The sequence below is a fragment of the Petromyzon marinus genome, chromosome 56 (assembly GCF_048934315.1).
Source record: "Petromyzon marinus isolate PM22_M1 ecotype Great Lakes invasive population chromosome 56, UKy_Petmar_22M1.pri1.0, whole genome shotgun sequence".
Taxonomy (NCBI): Eukaryota; Metazoa; Chordata; class Hyperoartia; order Petromyzontiformes; family Petromyzontidae; genus Petromyzon; species Petromyzon marinus.
In genome coordinates, this window is record NC_133722.1 from 3,667,005 (window position 1) to 3,688,775 (window position 21,771).

Consider the following 21,771-nt stretch of genomic DNA (forward strand, 5'->3'; position numbering starts at 1 on the left):
ACCACCACCACCATCATCTTCATCACCGCCATCACAAGCAGCAACCACCGTCAACCACCACCCTCCTCTCCGTCATCACCAGCAACTCTCCATCGCCACCGCCGCCACCGCCCGAGACCTCAAGCCCACCGGCCGCCACTCGTTCCTCGCCGACCGCGAGTGGTCACACAGCGTGGCCACACGGAGCCAACCTCGAAAACGACGCCTTTATTGACGCAACGCGTTTCTCCATCCGCAGCGCGCAGCAAAGTGACGGGCAGCTCCCCAGTGAGAGCAAGGCGGCGGTGCGGGGAGAGCCTCTCAAAAGCATTTTCACTGAAAAATAATGATGGTCTTCTTTGGTTCTTTCGGTAAAGTCACGTAGAATGAGAATAAAATAAAATAAGATAATAAAATTCTCACGACGTTTTGGCCACAACACAAGCGGCCTATCTCAGGTGAAGAAACAGAGTCTATCCTCGGGCTCTGTCTCCTGGATCGACCTGTTTCTTCACCTGAGGAAGGCCGCTTGTGTTGTGGCCGAAACGTCGTGAGAATTTTATTATCTTATTTCATTTCATTATTTTATTCTCATTCCACGTGACTTTACCCGAAAGAACCCAAATAAGACGAATCCTTGCAGTCACGAAAGCTTTAAATCGAAAAAATAAGAATGGGTTTGTCCCTCTCTGGCAACGAAACAGGTGCTGTGTTAAGACGTTCGCCAAACAGAAACTGTTATCAAGGAACTGAGCACTGCATTAACCACGCGGCACTTGTGGTGAACATGCAAACGTGCCCCAGATGATACACGCATTGTTTTTTTTTTAAAACTGATTTGGCCTACACCAGAGACAGTGGCTTTCTTCATGGGCCTAGTCTCACCAGCAGTGTCAGACCAGAGAACAGCGCCAAAAAGCGAACCGGTACAAGTACAATGCCACACGGAGCGCGGAATTTTTAGCTCGGGGTGTGAGCAGCTGTGTCGTGGGGTACCTTTTTTTGCACAGTATCAAAGTATGGAAAATAAGAATAGGTTTCACCTTTTCTGGCAATAAAATTCTTATTTTTCATACTTTGATACAGTAAAACCTTGGATTGCGAGCATAATTCGTTCCGGAAACGTGTTTGTAATCCAAAGCACTCGTATATCAAAGCACTCGGATATCAGTTGTGATCACGTGACGCTCGGCAGACAAAGCGTAGACGTGCTACTACTCGTATTGCAAGACCTCGCTCGTTTATCAAATTAATATTTATTTACAAATGTTTGCTCATCTTGCAAAACACTCGCAGACCAAGTTACTCACAATCCAAGGTTTTTACTGTACTGGCAAAAAAAGTTATCCCATGATAATATTTACACTGTCTGGGGATGACAAAAACACTCTTATTTGTTTTAAATCGCCCCCCAAAAAAACCAAGCAAATTTGGTTAAATGATCATTTCCGCGAGCAAATGTTAAAACGTTTCCCGACGAGACTGTAGAAATGCCACTTTGGGCGACGGACGTTAAACACGTCCAAAAACGTCGTCGGTACACACGGAGCACACACGTCTCCCGGAGACGCGCACTTTCCACTCAACATTTTAACAATAACTATCATAATAATAATGACCTCAACTTGTAAAGAACAGCAACGACCACAACAACAACAACTCGCTCTCGATGAGAGAAACGGGCTCAGAGGCGCGACGAGCCGCCATAGGCGAGCGGGGGGGAAAGTCAGCCGCGTGGCGAGCGGTTACCAACAACTGTCCCCCCAAGCTCTGCGGGGTCCTCTACATATCAGGGCGTTATCGGCCAATAAATGTTTATGCATGTGGGAGGAAACCGGAGCGCCGGAGAAAGCCCAGGCATTCGTCGTGAAGCAGTGCTTCGAATTAACCAGGGGGTGCACGCTGCACTCCCTGGGGGAGCGAGATGCCCTTTCTGGGGGTGCGAGACATGGCCAGGTATTTTTTTAGACGGTAAATCATCGAAAACACGAAATTAAGCACGGGGCAACGTAGGTAACGACCTACTTTATTTCAGTCAAACCCTCTGCATTTATTAACATTGTAATTTGTTTTACGATTGAGAACCAATGGGGTGCAAGGCTGGCAATAAAGTTTAAGAACTACTGGCGTTTAGAGACGGAACAGGTGTGGAGGGGTCCGCAGGGAGTTTCACACAATCCGTGCGTGATCCACCAACCCTCGGCGCTGCCTTCGCAGCGCCGGGTTACAGGCAGCCCACGTGCGCCAAACGCCGGGCCCGCCAAAATCGCCTCCACCCAAGTCGCGCGTTGCACCCGTCACAAAACCTCGTGGTTCGAATCCGGCGTCCGCCCTGGTTATGTAAACCGCGGTGTGCGACAACCGTGGGAGCAGTCGTAGTAACGACACTGCCACGCGCCGGTCACGCTTCGCTCACAGCGGACGTGGACCGTCGTGCGCCGGACGTCACGATCGAATCAAATTCGGAAATTTCACAAAATTCGAAAAGCGCGCCGCAAAAGTGACTCAATCGGGATTGGACGCACAGCGGCAATCACGGCCCCCTACGGGCAGACGGATGTCCCAGGTCACTCCTGCAAATATGACACTCACCCTGACCCTCTCTTTTCGGAGTTCTCAACCGGGTTAAACAAACTTTGAAACGTTGAAAACTGAAAGTGGAGGATCATACGCGGAGGAAATTGTTTTGCTCAGCTCCGCACCACGGCGAGGATGTGAGAGGTCGTCGCAGCCCGTGCCGCTGTGGTCTCTCCGGGGCTCTACGGAAGGCGAATCGAGGCCGACGTTGTCCAACGATCCGTCCGGGACGATTCGTCTTGGGGACGGGTCACGGAGAGAGGGAGGGAGCAAGAGAAGACGGTGTAAGACCACGGGGCAGCCCAAATGAGCGTCTTCCGTCAAAAGCAAAAAACATTTTCAAGAGTCGGCCCCGAGGTTAGTTCCATTTCCCAGCCTCGCTAACGGGGTTGCTCGTGAGCGACCCCCACACAAGGACGTCTGGGGTTCGACCCATACCCAGCAAACCAGTGGGTCAGCTCTCTAAACCGCTCCAGAGCAGAGGCACGGCAGATGCCGTCCCCTCCTCCATCAACGGAACGTGAAGAACGGCGGTTCGCAACGTTGATAGCAGCTGCAGTTACCAGAGCCAGGGCATGGATCATCACGTGGCCCAACACTGCCCCCTTCCACAGCGTAATTGCACACTCATGCAAACGAGACTGTATCCAGCTCTTTTGAGCTCCCAACTGGAAACCTGAAATTGTTAACACCGATCTGGACCCCAATCGGTCAACCCGCTCACCCCCCACCATCCCACTCACCCACCCACTCACCCACCCACCCACGCACCCCTACACCGTCTCATTCCACTCGTGTCGTGTGCCTTGCTCTCATCGCCGCGTGACGAGGCTTCCCGCAATCCCGGCGTCGCGAGCTCTCGCCCGGCACCGCCACCGTCGACGACAACCCCCCGAAACGAACTCGACACTCACGGCAGGCGCCATCAGAAGTCCCAGTCGCCGTCGCCGTCGTCGTCGGCGGCGGCGGCCTGCATGCGCTGCAGGCCGCGGACGACCCCGTCGAGGCCGTTGTCCGGGTGGGCGTGCGTCGCCGCCTCCTGCTGCTCCGTGAGCGGCGCCACGGGCCTCAGCAGCTCGGGAAGGGCGTCGCACTGCCGCTTGCGCACCTGCACGCGCCGTCAACGTTCCAGCAACGTTCCAGCAACGTTCCAGCAACGTTCCAGCAACGTTCCAGCAACGTTCCAGCAACGATTCCGCTGCGTTGGGTTTCCTCGGCGTTCACAGTCAAGTGTCCCAAATAATGTATCTATCGTCACCGCCGCGAGGACAGGGCGGTGGCGGTACCCATAGGGTAGATGGAGCAGCAATGTAAGCATGTCGACCTTTGATACAGAATATAAGTAAAGGGGACCAGAGGTCGGGAAGAATGCGCGATAGGCAGCAGCAGATCGCACTGTTACTTGGGGCTGCCGGTAGGTAGTGGTTAGATTATAGACAGGGGACACAAATTGCCTGCCCGCATGTATGCAGAACTTTTTTCGCACCGTATGTAGCCAACCGTGTTAATCGTAGGTGTGGAGGAACAACAACAAACTAAGCACAAAAAGCAGTTCTAAAGAAATTACTTTTCAATCCAGATTGAAAAGTGTCCATAGCTCCAGTGGCTGCCTAATATCAGAAGGCAGAGCGTTCCAGGTGGCCGCAGAAGTGCGTCTGAGAGCGCACGATGCGGTGACCGTCTACGTTCAATGGCCAGCTAAAGGCCGCTGCTAGGATGGCCGGAGTGCGCGTGATGGTTTTACGCTCCTTGACGAGGTGGGCAAGATATTGTGGCTCATTTGTGGCAAGCACTTTGCGTGTAACGAGTGCGACCTCATGACGTATTCGTTCGGCAGAAGTGAACACCGATGATTGTACTGGCCCGATGAGCCCTGCTGAGGACGAGGCCGGTCTACAGCTGTCGCGAGTTTCACTGCGGGCCCGTTGGAACGGCTACACTCTTCCAACTCCTCCACCAATCTGGCGGCGGCCTTCCTCGCCTCGCTGTCTTGCTGAACGTCGAAAGTCAAAAAAGCCAACCCAGATATTCGGATATTTAGCAAGCAGCGGAGGCCCAAACGACAACCGTCTCCAAGCATTCAGTCTCTCAAGCTGGCGAGGGGGCGGACGGCTGGGTCAGAGGTCAGATCAGAGATGTCGAGCCGGCACCGCTCAAATCCTGGATTTGAATCTGCAGGATCAGCCGCCCTGATCGATATGTCGGCACGTATAAATCATAATAATAATAAAAATGTGTAATCGTGTACGTGTGTATGTCGAACTTCTTTCGCACCGTACGTAGCCAACCGTGGCAATTGGAGGTGCGGTGGCAGGACAACAAAATAAAAAAAAGTGGATAATCTTGCCGGGTTGCCGAAGGGTTAATGACGAGAATAGGCAGGGCTAACAGACGCACGTGGATCGGTGTCACGAGCGTTCACGGGACTACCCGATGCTCCGTGGATGACGGCGACTGCTCACCTGCTTGAAGAACACGTGGTTCATCAAGGCTGTCGCCGACGGCCTAGATAGAGGAACAAGAAAACTGTGTTTTTAATAAGCCCCCCCCCCCGTTTGTAAGTACGGCACGACGCCGCACATCCGACTCACCGGGGGACGCACGTGTGAGCGGATAAGTCGAGGTCGGATACGTGAACATTGTTGCGATGTCGAACTTCTTTCACACCGTATGCAGCCAACCGCGCGAATCGGAGGTGCGGGAAATGTTGTGGGCCATCGGCCGTTCGGCTTTCCAGGACCAATGTTATCCAGGCAGCAATTATTTAAGCAAACAAACTCTGGACCGGTCCCCGAACCTTCTGGGTCTCATCAGCAGAGTCAGACTGGTCAGATCGGTCACACCATCCGTGCAACAAATAGGGCTTCGGGACAAAACATTGAAACTGAACCTGCACGAAGCAGGAAACGCTTCACTGTAGAAATCCGAGCTGCTTGAGAAGGCAAAACTTTCGCTCGGTTTGCGAGCGCCCAGCGCCGAACGTCACTTGAGGCAGGGGGGGGGAAGGGGGATGGTCGCTGAAGAAGAGGGGAAACGCGCCGGTACCGTCTGTCGGGGTCCCGCTGCAGGCAGATCTCGGTGAAGTTGTGGAAGGGCGCGGAGAAGGTGCGGTTGTACGGATGTGAGAACTGGTCGGGCGAAGACGCCGCCGGCCAGCCCGCCGCCCCGCCGCCTCCCGCCCCTCCTCCGCGGAGACGTGACGAGTCACCAGCGTCGCGCGCGGCGCACGACGGGAGACAGCGAGCCGATCGGACTCCAGGTAAGATAAAGCCGATTTCTTTTTTTCTTTTCATGTCAAGTGTGAGTTATGTTTTTCTTACTATGAAGCAGTGGTTCTTAGCCGTTACAGCAGCCCTTGCACCCCTTTGGTTTTCAATCGTAAAAAAAAATGCACGTTAATAAACGCGTAGGGTTTGCTGAAACAAAGGAGTTGCCCGTGCTCAATTTGTGTTTTCGATTATATACCTCCCAAAAAAAAAACCTGGCCATGTCTCGCACCCACAGAAAGGGCATCACACACCCCCAGTGATGCACCCCAGATCAAGAACCACTGCTGTCGAGTATGTATGACAGTATCACGTGCAACGGTAAGATATCTCTTCTCATTCGTGAGTTTAACAATGCATCATTTTTTGTTGAACCGTAATACATTTTATAACATACAGTCAAATATTGCGTTTCGAGATTACAAAGAGACACGGACTTACGAACGGGCCTCAGGAACGTAAGCCGTCGTTCATAAGTGGAGGGCTGCCCCGTGTACATATTTATTGTTTAAAATTTCGCGTTGCTGGCCCACTGAGAGGCGTACCTTCCACTCCGTGGGAAGCACGTGCGTTTTGTAAATTGAGATCCTCCGCGGGAATGGTGTGCGTGTCCAGCAGGCACGGCACGGTTCCGTTCAACTTTTCCAGCAACATCTGAGTTGATCGCAACATCGCACGCACACACAAAGACCCCCCCACACAGAGCCTCAACAGGCTGTTGGGGCAAGTGCCGTTAAGAGAGCGCCTATGAAGGCCGGCACGAGCGGGTGGATAGCAGGCACCACGCCCCACCAACCTTTGTCTCCCCTAGTGGCAAAGTCCACACGCCGCACCGGGTGGGGAAATAAAATTACGGCAACCCTGAAAACGGATGTGCTGCGATGCGACTGTTACCTGTGTGGTGGGCATGTCTTTAAAGGGCACGTGGGCGTTGGCAAGTTCACAGGCCATGATGCCCAGGCTGTAGATGTCCGACTTCGTGTCGTACCCTTCCAGGTTCTGCAAAGCAACAAAGCCGACAACGCTTCACAGCAGCGCCGCCGCCACCACCAAGGCTGAACGACGCCCCCACGGGCCCCTCCTGCTCAAGCCAACACCGAGGCATGAAAAATACGAATGGGTTTTACCGTTTTTGACAATCAAACAGGAGTTGTGTTAAGTTATTCAAACGCCAAATGGAAACCTTTTGCAAGGAATCAAGTCACTGCATTCACCACGCAGAGTGATTGTGGCGAACGTGCAAACAAGCATGCTCTGACAATGTGTGGCATCGTCTTTGAAACCGATTGGCCTATATCAGACAGCCTTCTTTAGGGCCCAGTCTCACCAGTGTCAGACCAGAGAACGCCAAAAAGTAAACAGTACAAAGACAATGTACGTATCTGAGCATTTATAGCTTGGGGTGAGTAGCTATATCATGGGGACCTTTTTACCAGTATCAAAGACTGAAAAATAAGAATAAGTTGTACTCTTTTTGGCAATAAAACAGGAGGCCTTAAGATTTTCAAACGCCAAATAGAAACCTTTTGCAAAGACCCAAGTCTGCATTAACCACACCCAGTACTTGTGGTGAACACCGAGGCATTGGTTCTCATCTCCTGCTTACAAAGCTGCAGGGGCCCAGCGGTGGAAATTCCACATTCGTACTGCATGGGGCGAGTCTCTCCACAGGACAGCCATGATGAAACGATGTCCGGCAGTGACCATCCCTGGTCCTTGGTGGTTAGAGGGGAGGAGGTTGGAGGTTGGTGATTGCACTGCTGCTGCTACTGCTGCGGAGAGTTCTACCATGAGCTGTGGTGCAGGCAGACAGGAGCGAGGAGACAGATGTGGATGACTAAGAGTAGAGGTGCCGTGATGGCGCAGGCAGGAGATCCTGTAGCGGACCCTACTGGTGATGGTGGGGAGCCAGTGGGGGAGAGAGTAGAGGCAGGAGATCCTGTAGCGGACCCTACTGGTGATGGTGGGGAGCCAGTGGGGGAAGGAGTGGAGGCAGGAGATGTTGTAGCGGACCCTACTGGTGATGGTGGGAAGCCAGTGGGGGAGAGAGTGGAGGCAGGAGATCCTGTAGCGGACCCTACTGGTGATGGTGGGGAGCCAGTGGGGGAAGGAGTGGAGGCAGGAGATGTTGTAGCGGACCCTACTGGTGATGGTGGGAAGCCAGTGATGGGAGAGAGTGGAGGCAGGAGATCTTGTAGTGGACCCTACTGGTGATGGTGGGAAGTCAGTGGGGGAGAGAGTGGAGGCAGGAGATCTTGTAGTGGACCCTACTGGTGATGGTGGGGAGCCAGTGGTGGGAGAGAGTGGAGGCAGGAGATCTTGTAGTGGACCCTACTGGTGATGGTGGGAAGCCAGTGGGGGAGAGAGTGGAGGCAGGAGATCTTGTAGTGGACCCTACTGGTGATGGTGGGGAGCCAGTGGGGGAGAGAGTAGAGGCAGGAGATCTTGTAGTGGACCCTACTGGTGATGGTGGGAAGCCAGTGGTGGGAGAGAGTGGAGGCAGGAGATCTTGTAGTGGACCCTACTGGTGATGGTGGGAAGCCAGTGGTGGGAGGGAGTGGAGACAGGAGATCTTGTAGCAGACCCTACTGGTGATGGTGGGAAGCCAGTGGTGGGAGGGAGTGGAGGCCGGAGATCTTGTAGTGGACCCTACTGGTGATGGTGGGAAGCCAGTGGGGGAGAGAGTGGAGGCAGGAGATCTTGTAGCAGACCCTACTGGTGATGGTGGGAAGCCAGTGGGGGAGAGAGTGGAGGCAGGAGATCTTGTAGCGGACCCTACTGGTGATGGTGGGAAGCCAGTGGTGGGAGAGAGTGGAGGCTGGAGATCTTGTAGTGGACCCTACTGGTGATGGTGGGAAGCCAGTGGGGGAGAGAGTGGAGGCAGGAGATCTTGTAGCAGACCCTACTGGTGATGGTGGGAAGCCAGTGGGGGAGAGAGTGGAGGCAGGAGATCTTGTAGCGGACCCTACTGGTGATGGTGGGAAGCCAGTGGTGGGAGAGAGTGGAGGCAGGAGATCTTGTAGTGGACCCTACTGGTGATGGTGGGAAGCCAGTGGTGGGAGGGAGTGGAGACAGGAGATCTTGTAGCAGACCCTACTGGTGATGGTGGGAAGCCAGTGGGGGAGAGAGTGGAGGCAGGAGATCTTGTAGTGGACCCTACTGGTGATGGTGGGAAGCCAGTGGTGGGAGGGAGTGGAGGCCGGAGATCCTGTAGCGGACCCTACTGGTGATGGTGGGAAGCCAGTGGTGGGAGAGAGTGGAGGCAGGAGATCCTGTAGCGGACCCTACTGGTGATGGTGGGAAGCCAGTGGTGGGAGAGAGTGGAGGCTGGAGATCTTGTAGCGGACCCTACTGGTGATGGTGGGAAGCCAGTGGGGGAGAGAGTGGAGGCAGGAGATCTTGTAGCAGACCCTACTGGTGATGGTGGGAAGCCAGTGGGGGAGAGAGTGGAGGCAGGAGATCTTGTAGCGGACCCTACTGGTGATGGTGGGAAGCCAGTGGGGGAAGGAGTGGAGGGAGGTGAAGAAATCCAGGCGAGAATGACAGGTGCTGAGGATGATGGGATCGAGATGGTTTTGAAACCATCGGGAGTTTCTTGAGGTTGCTCGTATGTTGAACTTCTTTCGCACCACACGTAGCCAACTGTGCTCATCGGATGAAGATCGAACAAGGCCGAAGTTGCAAGAGCCGAGGTGAGACCAGACGATGCTGCAGCCGTGGGTGTCCGCGATTTCCCTGGTGACGAGTGGCTATATATACGTGTGTGCGTGTGTGCGCGTACGTGTGTGTGCGCGCACGTGTATGTCCGCTAGTGCGGAAGACCGCACCTGCTGCAGCAGCTCCGGGCTGAGCCAGGGCAGGGTGCCCACGCTGTGGCGCGGGAAGGTGTGCACCGCTCGCAGCCGGTGCCCGTCCAGGATCATGCTGAGCGCGCTGCGTAACCCCGTGAGGTACACGCGGCCGTCCGCCGACACCAGCACGTGGCTCGCCTTCACGCTCCTAGCACAACACGGAGATCCCACCACCCACCCCGCCGTGCAGCCTCAACAGACCGCGGTGGCTAGGAGGGTGTTAACCGCCTCGCGTTTAAATTATTTCGAGTATTATTTTGCTGCTCTAAATGTCCAAGTGATGGGCCGCTCTGTTGAGCGGTCATTTGCCGTAGCCAGGTCGCTTCCAAAAACTAAGTCGATATCTCAGTGGGCTTTGCCGGGTAGGATGGGGATGGTCACGCGTTGTATTTGTTTGTGTGTGGGTGATTTGTTTACCTTTCTTGCACTTAGCGCTACCATCGTGTTTTTGTACTGTTCATTGCAGTAATGTTTTTTCCCGCCCCTACTGGACATCTGTGAAAAAGAGATGTATATCTTGATTTGAAGCTTTCGTGACTGCAGGAATCAATACTCTTTGGTTCTTTCGGTAAAGTCACGCAGGCAGAAAATTTTAATTAAATAAATAAAAACAAATCACGACGTTTCGACCGCAACACAAGCGGTCGTCCTCAGGCGGAAGAAAATCATCCAGCAGTGGAACTGCTGAACCAGCGAGAGAGCTGTTACAACAACAAGAGGTGATTTACATGTATATTTGGAGTTCGCATGTTCTCCCTGTGGGCGCGTGGATATTTCTCCGGGCTCCTCCGGTTTTTTCCTCCAAATTTAGAATGAACGCCACACGTTTTAGAGTATTTGGCTGCTGTAAATGTCGACGTGATGATGATGATGATGACAATGAGCCACTTCACTGAGCTATCATTTGTGGTCACTTTTGAAAAAAAGCTATTCAGCTCAATGGGCCTTACTTCCTGAAATAAAAATTCGTTTAGTTTAGTTTTTCACACTGCTGGGGCAAGTGCTGTTAGCGAGTAGCACCTAAGACGGCCGGCACGGCGCACAAGGGGGGTTGAGGGGTGGCCAGCACCACGCCCGGCCGCCTTTGTCTCCCCCAGTGGCGATGTTTACACACCGCACCAGGTACTCATTTGAGGCTACATCGACCTTGCGGAGGCCCAGAACCGGTTCAGATAATCGTCACCGGCGTTGGCCGTGAGCGGGAATGAAACGCGGGTCGCCGTTTCGTAAAGTAGCGCGCTAACAACGCAACAACAACAACAACCGCTGTTCGCCACTCAGTACCGGGCACCCCCCCCGCCTCCCCTCCAACCCCTCCATGGGGGCCCGTCTAGCCGACGTTTCAGCACCGCCGCGGTCGTCTCGCACGTTGGCCTCCTCTCACCTGTGCACGAAGCCCATCCTGTGGACGTACTCCAGCGCCCGCAGAACCTCGTACAGGACCAGGGCGATGGCCGGCTCCGGCAGGCCGTCCGTGAAGTGCGCCGAGATGAGGTCCTTCGCCGAGCCTGCGCCGCCACCTCCCAACAGGGCAACTGCTTGCTGTTGTGTTGTTTGTGTTTGTTGTTGTTGTTGTTTGTGTTTGTTGTTGTTGTCGTTTACGGTCACGTGACGCTCGCGACAACGCGCGGCGCGGGGCGGCCCCGCGTCCAGCAAAGTGGATGGGCGAAACGGGCCCGCGGCCTGCCGATCAGATGTTCGTGGTTTGAGATCCGGCAGGCCGCCCCGGTTAATCGGTGCGGCGCGTATCGAAGGCAAAGATGCTGCTGCGCGCCGTGGACGTTCAACGGTCCCCACGCGGCGGCGTTCCAAACAGGCGGCCCACCGCTGTGCCGGCAAAGCGACCCGCATTCGAAAAATTGCTCCGCGGGCTACTCGTTTGGGAATACACATCAGCAGCAACAGCAGCAGCAACAATCATCGCCCCTAGAAGGTGACTCAGCACCTGGCAGGCCAGGTGGCAGGCCAGGTGGCAGGCCAGGTGGCAGGCCAGGTGGCAGGCCAGGCGGCAGGCCAGGTGCTGAGACACCTTGTCTTGCACGGGGACCCGCCGCCAACTGGCAAGATGAGATGTGATGCAAGTCGCTTATCGCGTGTAGGGCCCTCCGAGAACAGCGCCATCGTGATCACGTTGCGGTAGTTTATTTTCACACGTGTAGCGGCGCATTTCTCACCATAAGCCATGAACGGAGTGATGATCCAGAGTTCGTTGTCCACCACAAAGGACGCCCAGTAAGGCAGGATGTTTGAGTGGTGGAAAAGCTTGGCGATATGAAGCTCATCCTGAAAGTAAACGCACACAATTCAAACTAATCTTTCAACTCGGGTTCCCGCCTTTTATCCACGAGCCAAAAAAAGCGCTCCAACCTCGTGTGGTGCGTGCAGTGGGCACAGCGCTATTACGAGGTGGGGTGGGGTGGGGGGGGGGGCATCAGCTCTTATTGAACGGCGCGTCAGGACACCGGGCGCATCGCAACGGCACGGCGTCACAACGCCCCGCTCGGCCCCGTCACGCCCGCAAACCGGTACGAGACACGTCACACGAACACGACATGCACAAATGACAAACACAAGACACACACACACGACACAGCATACGACACACACACGCACCCAAGGGTACGCAGGTGAACACAACACAAACCGGATGTTAAAACGCTCAAGCTCTTGATGATATCAACGAAGGTCTAGAGAGACTAGAGGACATAACCAGGTTTTAAAGACTTCATATTGACCGTTAATGGCGTGGCTTAATGTGACAGTGGGAGAGAAATGATGGAGGGGGAGCCACTAGGAGGGAAAGTGCCCCCAGAGAATGTCCACCATAAAAATTGCGCAAGTTATCGGAGAGTTAAAGGTGTTGGTACCACTCAAGCATGGCCTTCCCAGGTGGAACCAAACACAGACCGTGACGCCGTTCGAACGACATCACTGGTATTTGAACGTCTGCTGTGAAGCAAACGGCCTGCGGTATTTATTTTGTTTTCCGCGGTCAACACGCCCGCGCCATTGACCGGGCCAGCCCGTCGGTTTCGAACCATGAACCTCTGCAACGAGTGGGAGAGCTTTGGACCTCTGGGCCCACGTCACCGCCAAAACGTGCGTCTGGGGCAGCCGAGGAACGTGGGAGCACGCCGGCGAAACATCCGTCAGTCAGGCTCTCTCACTGCCCTGGATCTGCAGCGGCCATGCCACTGCCTTTCCTGGGTTTCACTGTGCCGCTCCTTCGGGGGGGGGAGGGGGGGGGGAGCGCATTTCGCGAGTCCTCACCTGCAGCAGCGAGAAGAGCTCATGGGAACAGCCCTCCAGGTTGATATGGCGCACGGCGACGTAGCTCCCCGAAGGCACGTGTCGCGCCAGGCGAACGGACATCAACTCCTCAAATCCGTTCCCTGCAACGGGGACAGGGTTGGCGATGCAAGGCGCGAAAGAGGCTCCGACATACGTACGTACAACGATCCCCCCAACCCCACCGGCCCACCCCGATCCCGAGGTGTAGACTTTTTGTCTCACATAATTGCAGAGGCCGAAAGGAGTTCTGCGCCGGGAATGGGATCTGATGCTTTTCAGATTCGTATCGCGCCTTTTTCCGAGGCGCTTCACAGCAATTATACAATTGCACAAAGCGTGATAGTAATTTGAAAACGACGAATTGGGTTATTGTAAGCGGTGGTGTAGTTCTGAGCGGGAGAAGGAATGGTGGCGACAAGATGTCAGGGATGATGATGGTGACGATGATGGATGATGATGACGACGACGATGATGAGAGGGAAGAGGGGGAGAAGCGAGAAGGAGCGATCAAGACGTGAACTGGCACGGACGGAGCAGCGTCTGTTTCCACAGGGGGCGGCGGTGACAGCGGAGGGGTTCAGAGCTGGGGGTGGCCACAACGGAAGTCGCGTGGTTTGCGGGAGACTTCAGCTCGAGAGGTACAGATTACTCGGAGCATTATTATCGTCGTCGTCACGCACCCAGCATGCTGATCGTCTGGTAGTGGTTGCGCTCGGGCAGGTAGGTGGTCATTGTTCTTTTCCCCCCGCACCTCTTCGGTCCGACAGACCATCAGCCTGCAGCGAAGGAGCAACGAGTCAACGCAACGCGAGCACTGCCGTACAGGGCACAGCACGCAGCAGCAGCAGCAGCAAAATCGACTGCCAGTGCAAGTGCCACAACACTGATGTAGCTTTTGATTTAAAGCTTTCGTGACTGCAGGGATTCATAATCTTGGTTCTTTCGGTAAAGTCACCACGTAGAAGGGAAACAATAAAATAATAAAAATATAAAACAATAAAATAATAAAAATATAAAACAATAAATTTATCATTATTTTATTGTTTCCCTTCTACGTGACGTTAACCGAAAGAACCAAGAATATTGATGTAGCTGTTGACCCATACGGTTTACCCCGTACTCTTGTGCAGGGAAATTTAGTTTTTTAAGGTCCATACGGTGGTACAGCCGTTTCAATACGGGCAACAACAACAAAAAGTGTCTTTGTGTTTCTCCCTTGTGATGGGACTTGGTAGGATGAACGTTGAGATGTATAAAGGCACGGGGTGACCAATAAGGCGTGAGTTGGTCTGCAATAAGGTAGGGCTCTGATAAGCGGTTGACAGGTATGGAATTTATAAGCGGTCAATGTTCCTTCCAAAAAAATGTCCCTTCACACACACAATTTTTTTTACGCATCCCCTCGGCCACACGGCGCTACCCTCTGGCAGTGCACAATCTCGGGCAGCATCGGTTCAACCAGGAGCTAAAATCTCGGACGGGTTTCGACGTGCAGTGTCTCATCAGCAGTCAGGCTCGCTTGAACCGGTGCTGGCGAACTGCCCAGATGTTCCCAGGCAGGCAACCTCGTGTTTTATTGCAGGAATACTTTGTTTGGCAGCAACACGTTCTCATTACGGATTGAAGGGTGTGCACGTTACTCAATGGCCACTAATATTGTAACTGTTCACGCGCCTATTTAACCGCTGGGGTCATCCGGTATTGGGCGTGAAATGCGATACTCATCATACCACCCCCCCCCTCCTCCATGGTGGAACCTCCACTCTCTCCAACTGTTTCATGTGCCATGAACAAGGACCGTGCCCCGAAACGTCGCCCATTGCACGCGTGTCCCCTTCTCAAGGCCACACGCACGACGTCGTTGTTGACAGGGAGCGTGTTGAGAGTGTGGGTGCAGCGGTGTAAGTCTGGAGTCAGGTCTGTTAAGGTCTCGGTGCGTGTACTTGGTAACTCTTCCATAATACAGGGTTTTGTTGGGTTAGATCACGTAAATATTAAAGTGTCGTTAAACCCGCCACCACCCGACACAGTCAATTAGTACAGGTTAGTCACGTAAACAGAACGTGGCCAATTCGTTACTAGTACAGCACTAACCGGTGTGTTGGAGAGCAAATCCACAACATTAACAATGAGTAGATTGTGAATGGAGATCAAAGCCACAACATTCACAATGAGTAGATTGTGAATGGAGATCAAAGCCACAACATTCACAATGAGTAGATTGTGAATGGAGATCAAAGCCACAACATTCACAATCTGAGTAGATTGTGAATAGAGATCAAAGCCACAACATTCACAATCTGAGTAAATTGTGAATGGAGATCAAAGCCACAACATTCACAATCTGAGTGGATTGTGAATGGAGATCAAAGCCACAACATTCACAATGAGTAGATTGTGAATGGAGATCAAAGCCACAACATTCACAATCTGAGTGGATTGTGAATGGAGATCAAAGCCACAACATTCACAATGAGTAGATTGTGAATGGAGATCAAAGCCACAACATTCACAATCTGACTGGATTGTGAATGGAGATCAAAGCCACAACATTCACAATCTGAGTGGATTGTGAATGGAGATCAAAGCCACAATATTCACAATCTGATTAAATTGTGAATGGAGATCAAAGCCACAACATTCACAATCTGAGTGGATTGTGAATGGAGATCAAATCCACAACATTCACAATCTGAGTAAATTGTGAATGGAGATCAAAGCCACAACATTCACAATCTGAGTGGATTGTGAATGGAGATCAAAGCCACAACATTCACAATCTGAGTAGATTGTGAATGGAGATCAAAGCCACAACATTCACAATCTGAGTGGATTGTGAATGGAGATCAAAGCCACAATATTCACAATCTGAGTAAATTGTGAATGGAGATCAAAGCCACAACATTCACAATCTGAGTGGATTGTGAATGGAGATCAAATCCACAACATTCACAACCTGAGTAAATTGTGAATGGAGATCAAATCCACAACATTCACAATCTGAGTAAATTGTGAATGGAGATCAAATCCACAACATTCACAATCTGAGTGGATTGTGAATGGAGATCAAATCCACAACATTCACAATCTGAGTGGATTGTGAATGGAGATCAAATCCACAACATTCACAATCTGAGTGGATTGTGAATGGAGATCAAATCCACAACATTCACAATCTGAGTGGATTGTGAATGGAGATCAAAGCCACAACATTCACAATCTGAGTGGATTGCGAATGGAGATCAAATCCACAACATTCACAATCTGAGTGGATTGCGAATGGAGATCAAATCCACAATATTCACAATCTGAGTGGATTGTGAATGGAGTTCAAATCCACAACATTCACAATCTGAGTAGATTGTGAATGGAGATCAAAGCCACAACATTCACAATCTGAGTGGATTGTGAATGTTGTAAATTTGCTCTGCAACACACAAGCGGTTAAGTGCTGTACTAGTAACGAATCGTCCGCACGTTCTGTTTACGTGACAAACCTTTACCAATTGGCTGTGTCTGGTGGTGGCGGGGTTAACGACACGTTCATATTTACGCGAACTTACAAAAAAAACGATATTACGGATGACATTGGTCGCGAAAGCTCACCACAACGTGTTTAAAGTCTGTGGGCGTAAAAAACAAATCGCTGTCTCCAGCCACCCCACCCCCCGTCTCTCTTCCTGGCCCACTCTACCCATGTGCGCTGCATATGCATGAGGGTCGTTGCCCGAAACGTCGCCTATTATTTCGTGCCCTTTTAAGGCCACGCGCGTTCGCGCTCGCCCCGTGTCGTTATCGCGAGACGGGAGGCGCCCCCCACCGCCGACGAATGCAGCCCGCCCCTCTGTCGCTACGGAGGTCCGTTGCCCGAAACGTCGCCTTGTTATACATACACACACACATGCGCGGTAGTCTGTCTATAGGAAGGCCCGGATCGAGCGAGTGGCGTTGACAGGCGAGCGGGTCGAGTTGCGTACAGTAGAGCGGACGGGCTCGGGTGGAAGAGTCAACATTTCAGTGTGGCTCGGCGTGCCGCTCCTGGGCAACCACAACCACCAACCCCGGGGTAGCCGCACCTCACCTCGAGCGCCCCACCACCACCGTCGTCCACAACAACAACCACCACCACCAGCTGCTGCTGCTGCTGACTCCCTGCCGGACAGTGCCGAGCGTGCAAGAGCTCGGCTCCACCGGCTGACTGATGACGGCACCGTGACGCCATTCAAACTCCTCCCCCACCCCCCACTTCTAGCACCCCCACCACTTCTAGCCCCTCCCCTACTTCTAGCCCCTCCCACCACTTCTAGCCCCCCCCCACTTATAGCCCCTCCCACCACTTCTAGCCCCTCCCCCACTTCTAGCCCCTCCCCTACTTCTAGCCCCTCCCCCACTTCTAGCTCCTCCCCTACTTCTAGCCCCTCCCCCACTTCTAGCCCCCCACTCCACTTCTAGCCCCTCCCACACTTCTAGCCCCCACCCCCCACTTCTAGCCCCCACCCCCACTTCTAGCCCCTCCCCGACTTCTAGCCCCTCCCCTACTTCTAGCCCCCACTCCACTTCTAGCCCCTCCCACACTTCTAGCCCCTCCCCCACTTCTAGCCCCCACCCCCCACTTCTAGCCCCTCCCACATTTCTAGCCCCCACCCCCCACTTCTAGCCCCTCCCCCACTTCTAGCCCCTCCCACACTTCTATCCCCCCCACCACTTCTAGCCCCCACCCCCCACTTCTAGCCCCCCCCACCACTTCTAGCCCCCCCCACCACTTCTAGCCCCCCCCACCACTTCTAACCCCCCCCCACCACTTCTAGCCCCCACCACTTCTAGCTTATCCCCCCCACCACTTCTCGCCCCCACCACTTCTAGCCCCCCCCCCACCACTTCTAGCCCCCCCCACCACTTCTAGCCCCCCCCACTTCTAGCCCCCCCCACCACTTCTAGCCCCCCTTCTAGCCCCCCCCCCACCACTTCTATGTGGTGGGGGGGGGCTGTCCGCCTGATGATGCTGGTTGTAATTACTGACGAAACGTCGTACTCGAATCGTAAATGTTGTTGATTTGCTCTTCAACACGCAAGCGGTAAGTGCTGTACTAGTAACGAATTGGCCACGTTCTGTTTACGTGACAAACCTTTACTAATTGGCCGTGTCGGGTGGTGACGGGTTTAACGACACATTTAGGCGATTTAATCCCTCCCCCCGCCCCCCCCCCGCCCCCCCCCGCCCCCCAAAAAAACAACCTGTATTATAGTCGATATACATTGTGGGTGAAATCGCTAATCTGAAATAAAAAAAAATATCTCGGGCCGCGAATAATAGTGGCCAGATGAAACGAGTCCACACTTTGCCATATCGCATTCTCCTGATGAGCGCGGTGATGTTGCACCTCGTCGAAGCACGGGGCCGATGTCGCAGATCGGATTTGAAATAATTCAAGATAAAAAATAAAGCAATGTAAATCTTGATTTAAAGCTTTCGTGACTGCAGTAATTCATATTCTTAGTTCTTTCGGTAAAGTCACGTTGTTTCCCTTCAACGTGACTTTACCGAAAGAACTAAGTATACAATGTAAATCTTCTTTGGTTCTTTCGGTAAAGTCACGTAGAATGAGAATAAAATAATAAATTGATAAAATAAAATAACACTGTCCTCCAGACAGTCTCGTCCCCTTCACCTGATGAAGGCCGCTTGTGTTGTGGCCGGAACGTCGTGAGAATATTATTGTGTTATTTTATTTTATCAATTCATTATTTTATTCTCATTCTACGTAACTTTACCGAAAGAACCAAAGAAGATGAATCCTTGCAGTCACGAAAGCTTTAAATCGAAATTTAAAGCAATGTAAAGCCTACGAATATTGTAAGCGGGCATTCCTTCAACTAAATTTGTAACTACGATGACCATATCGGATCGTGCAGCTCTGAAAGGACGCTGTTCATTTCCATCATGAGCACAAACACGTGCTTGTTCTTTTTAGGCGTAATATGGCTCGCTTACGAGTCGACGATTGGTCACCACTGCAAAGGAATTGCAACACGCAGCCAACAAATAGTGGCAAAAATAAAATAAAAACATTTTAACAAAAAAATATTCTAAAATGCAGGGTGTTTAAAAAAAAGATGGACCAAATTTCAAAGCGGTATATTTCACGATGGCAACACGTTACAATTACACGAAAAAAGTTACAAACGGTTTAATGAGTTATCAAGTTTCACTAACCATTTTATAAATGCTCTATGTGCCCTCCCACCTGCTGTACGGACAACATCGAGACGATAGTTGAATTCGTCCCAAACGCCTCTCAAAGTGCCTTCTCTTCCGCTGAAGTCACCGCTGCAGTGATTCTGTTTCTGAGGTCATCCAGATTAGTCGCTAATGGTGGCACAAAAACACCACGGGTCTTTGACGTATCCCCACAATGTGGCGGTGCTCCCTCTTGCTGAAAAATGTGGTCATCGGAATCGTGGAAAGAGCCATTTCTGCAGAATTGCGAGATACGCCTGCCCCATAATTGTGTTTCCTTCGAAAAAGAAAGGGCCGCAAACCTTTCCTTGAGAGACAGCACAAAACACGTTCACTATCGGGGAATTACGCTCATGCTCTGCAGTTTCGTGTGGATTCTCTGGTCCTCATATGCGCACGTTGTGACGGTTAACTTTACCGCTGAGATGGAACGTTGCTTCATCACTAAAAAATCTAACGCGGCAAGAAGCTGTCGCCCTCCATGTTCTGTAACATCGCATCACAAAATTCTACACGCTTTCCTTTGTCACCTGCACGAAGAGCCTGTACCGTCTGTAACCGGTATGGCCTCGTGATTAAACGTCGCCTTAACACACGCCAGCCAGTCGTACGAGGGATCGCAAGTTCTCGGCTGGCACGTCGAGTGGACTTGCGCGGGCTACACAGAAAACTCTCTTGAATTCTTCTCACGTTTTCCTGAGGTGCGTGGTCGCCCCGTGCTCTGCCCCTTACATAAACAGCAGCTCGCTTCCTCAAATTGTCGGTACCAACGACATTGGCGGATCAATGCCAAAACGTCGTTAAAACGCACGCCGCACCGCAATTACGGATTAAGTCTTGCTGAAATGCAGAACACAAAACGCCCCTTGTGTTTGCGGGGTCACCGTCTTGCGAATGACTGAGGCTAGGGGCTGTTTGTGCGCTGGGAGAGGCATCTAGCGGTAATAATTTGAATTTATATGCCCTGCCCTTTCAAGTGGTAAGAGTTTCATTCATGGGCAGTTCGTGGTTGCAGAGATATAGCGATTTCAAATCGGGTCCATGGTTTTGAAACACCCTGTACTACACTTTGTCAAAATTACTGTATTGAAAATGTTTGCCATATTTCCCCAAGTTTTCCTTACGTATTATCATTTCAGAAGTGGCAGGGACTTGGGCTATTTTAAGCTAAATTATAAAAAAAACATTAAGCGCCTTTGATTAGGCGCGGTCCGTCCACTAAGGGCATTGGGGCGCCGCCCCACCGAGCAGCTGGAGATGAGAAATTATTCTTTATCATCAAAAATACTTTTCTATAAATTTGTTTAAAAAATAAATATGATTCTCTCAACGTGAATTGCCTAATGAGGATAACATTTAAAGTTGTTCGTGTTAGAAACCGCTGCAACGCCGCAGTCTAAATTGTGCCTCGGGGAGGTGTCGGGGCGGCTGTGAAGGCGTCCTCCGAGTGAGAGAGATTTCCCCTTCGTTCGTTGCGATGATGAGCTTCGAGCATTGTAGCCACGCCGTTTGAGACCCCATTCAGGGTGGGTGAGGAAGGCGCCCGTGGCTGTAATGACGACGTCACGACGCGAGGTTGCACTGTGCAAATATAGAAGCTCACGGCTTTTCACCCTCTCGGCTTTTGGCAGTGTCAAATGTGTTGTGTGGTGTGGGCTTGAGGGCCGCGGGGACAGCGTTTGAGTGATTTAAAGCTTTCGTGACTGCAGGGATTCATATTCTTGGTTCTTTCGGTAAAGTCACCACGTAGAAGGGAAACAGTAAAATAATAAAAATATAAAACAATACAATTCTCTCGACGTTTCGACTGCAACATCATCTTAACGTTAAGAAAAAACCGCCACTTTTTTCAAATTTTCTTGCCGTGGTTTTTCACACCTGATGATGATTGCTCGTGTTGCAGTCGAAACGTCGTGAGAATTTTATTGTTTTATTTTGATTACTTTATTATTTCCCTTCTACGTGACTTTACCGAAAGAACCAAGAATATCATTTGAGTGTTTTGTTTCGCATTGTTTATAAATGCCTCACCGTTGGTAGATAAGACAGTTGTATCGCTTTCACGTGAAGGCCAATAACACGACGAGGTTTTCCCTTGTTAGAACACCAAATATTCAGAGGTCACTCACAACAGCCCCATCTAGTAGACATGTCACGAGCCACCACTGGTCTATACTTAATCGAATTCAAGTTATCATTGCATTTTTCCTTTCGTAGTAGTCTCTTATATTCCTGTTTGGCATAGCTGTTCAGGGATTGTTACTGGCTTCTTGCTTTGTGTATTTATTTAAAATAATTTACTCATATGTAATTTCTTACGCTGAAATTTTGCAATATTTTTAATCAATTAGTATGATCTATATACTTTAGGTGATCTCACCCTCCCCAGTCTTCCAATATGTCAGATGGATATAAAAGAATGAGTCAGGACACGATAAGAGGGAGAAACGAGAAGTAAACGATGAAGCATTGAAAGAGATCAAGGGATCTATTCTGAGGTTCATGAACAAGGATGTGAAGAGTGATAGTGCAAAACCTTCAATGGAATCATAGCTGATTAATGATACAG

General features: G+C 51.7%; 1 protein-coding gene across 7 annotated transcripts; it reads right to left on the reverse strand.

Annotated features, from left to right (window-relative positions):
* Positions 1 to 192: 192 nt before the first annotated feature.
* STRADA (STE20 related adaptor alpha) lies at positions 193 to 17,197 on the reverse strand. 7 transcript variants are annotated; one of them, XM_032975480.2, is made up of 12 exons: positions 17,046 to 17,197; positions 13,645 to 13,740; positions 12,944 to 13,065; positions 11,848 to 11,956; positions 11,058 to 11,181; positions 9,650 to 9,821; positions 6,717 to 6,821; positions 6,368 to 6,476; positions 5,602 to 5,737; positions 5,019 to 5,061; positions 3,471 to 3,664; positions 193 to 2,794 (listed from the first exon to the last, which is right to left on the reverse strand). In XM_032975480.2, exons 2-11 carry the CDS (start codon positions 13,694 to 13,696, stop codon positions 3,482 to 3,484), a joined length of 1,155 nt encoding a protein of 384 aa, XP_032831371.1. In that variant the 5' UTR covers positions 13,697 to 13,740; positions 17,046 to 17,197; the 3' UTR covers positions 193 to 2,794; positions 3,471 to 3,481. The 7 variants fall into 7 exon arrangements, with proteins under 7 accessions (XP_032831371.1, XP_032831370.1, XP_032831369.1 ...); XM_032975479.2 differs by having other exon boundaries at positions 5,602 to 5,740; XM_032975478.2 differs by having other exon boundaries at positions 5,602 to 5,740; positions 11,058 to 11,193.
* Between the last annotated feature and the right edge of the window lie 4,574 nt (positions 17,198 to 21,771).

What these genes read in the sequence shown, in the direction of transcription:
- STRADA (XM_032975473.2), bottom strand. Translation starts at nt 13,696, where the DNA reads ATGACCACCTACCTGCCCGAGCGCAACCACTACCAGACGATCAGCATG. An exon ending in GCCCGGAGCTGCTGCAGCAG is followed by an intron (nt 6,822 to 9,649) that starts GTGCGGTCTTCC and finishes GTTGCTTTGCAG; the next exon opens with AACCTGGAAGGGTACGACAC. An exon ending in CAGCGGGACCCCGACAGACG is followed by an intron (nt 5,062 to 5,601) that starts GTACCGGCGCGT and finishes TCCTCTATCTAG; the next exon opens with GCCGTCGGCGACAGCCTTGA.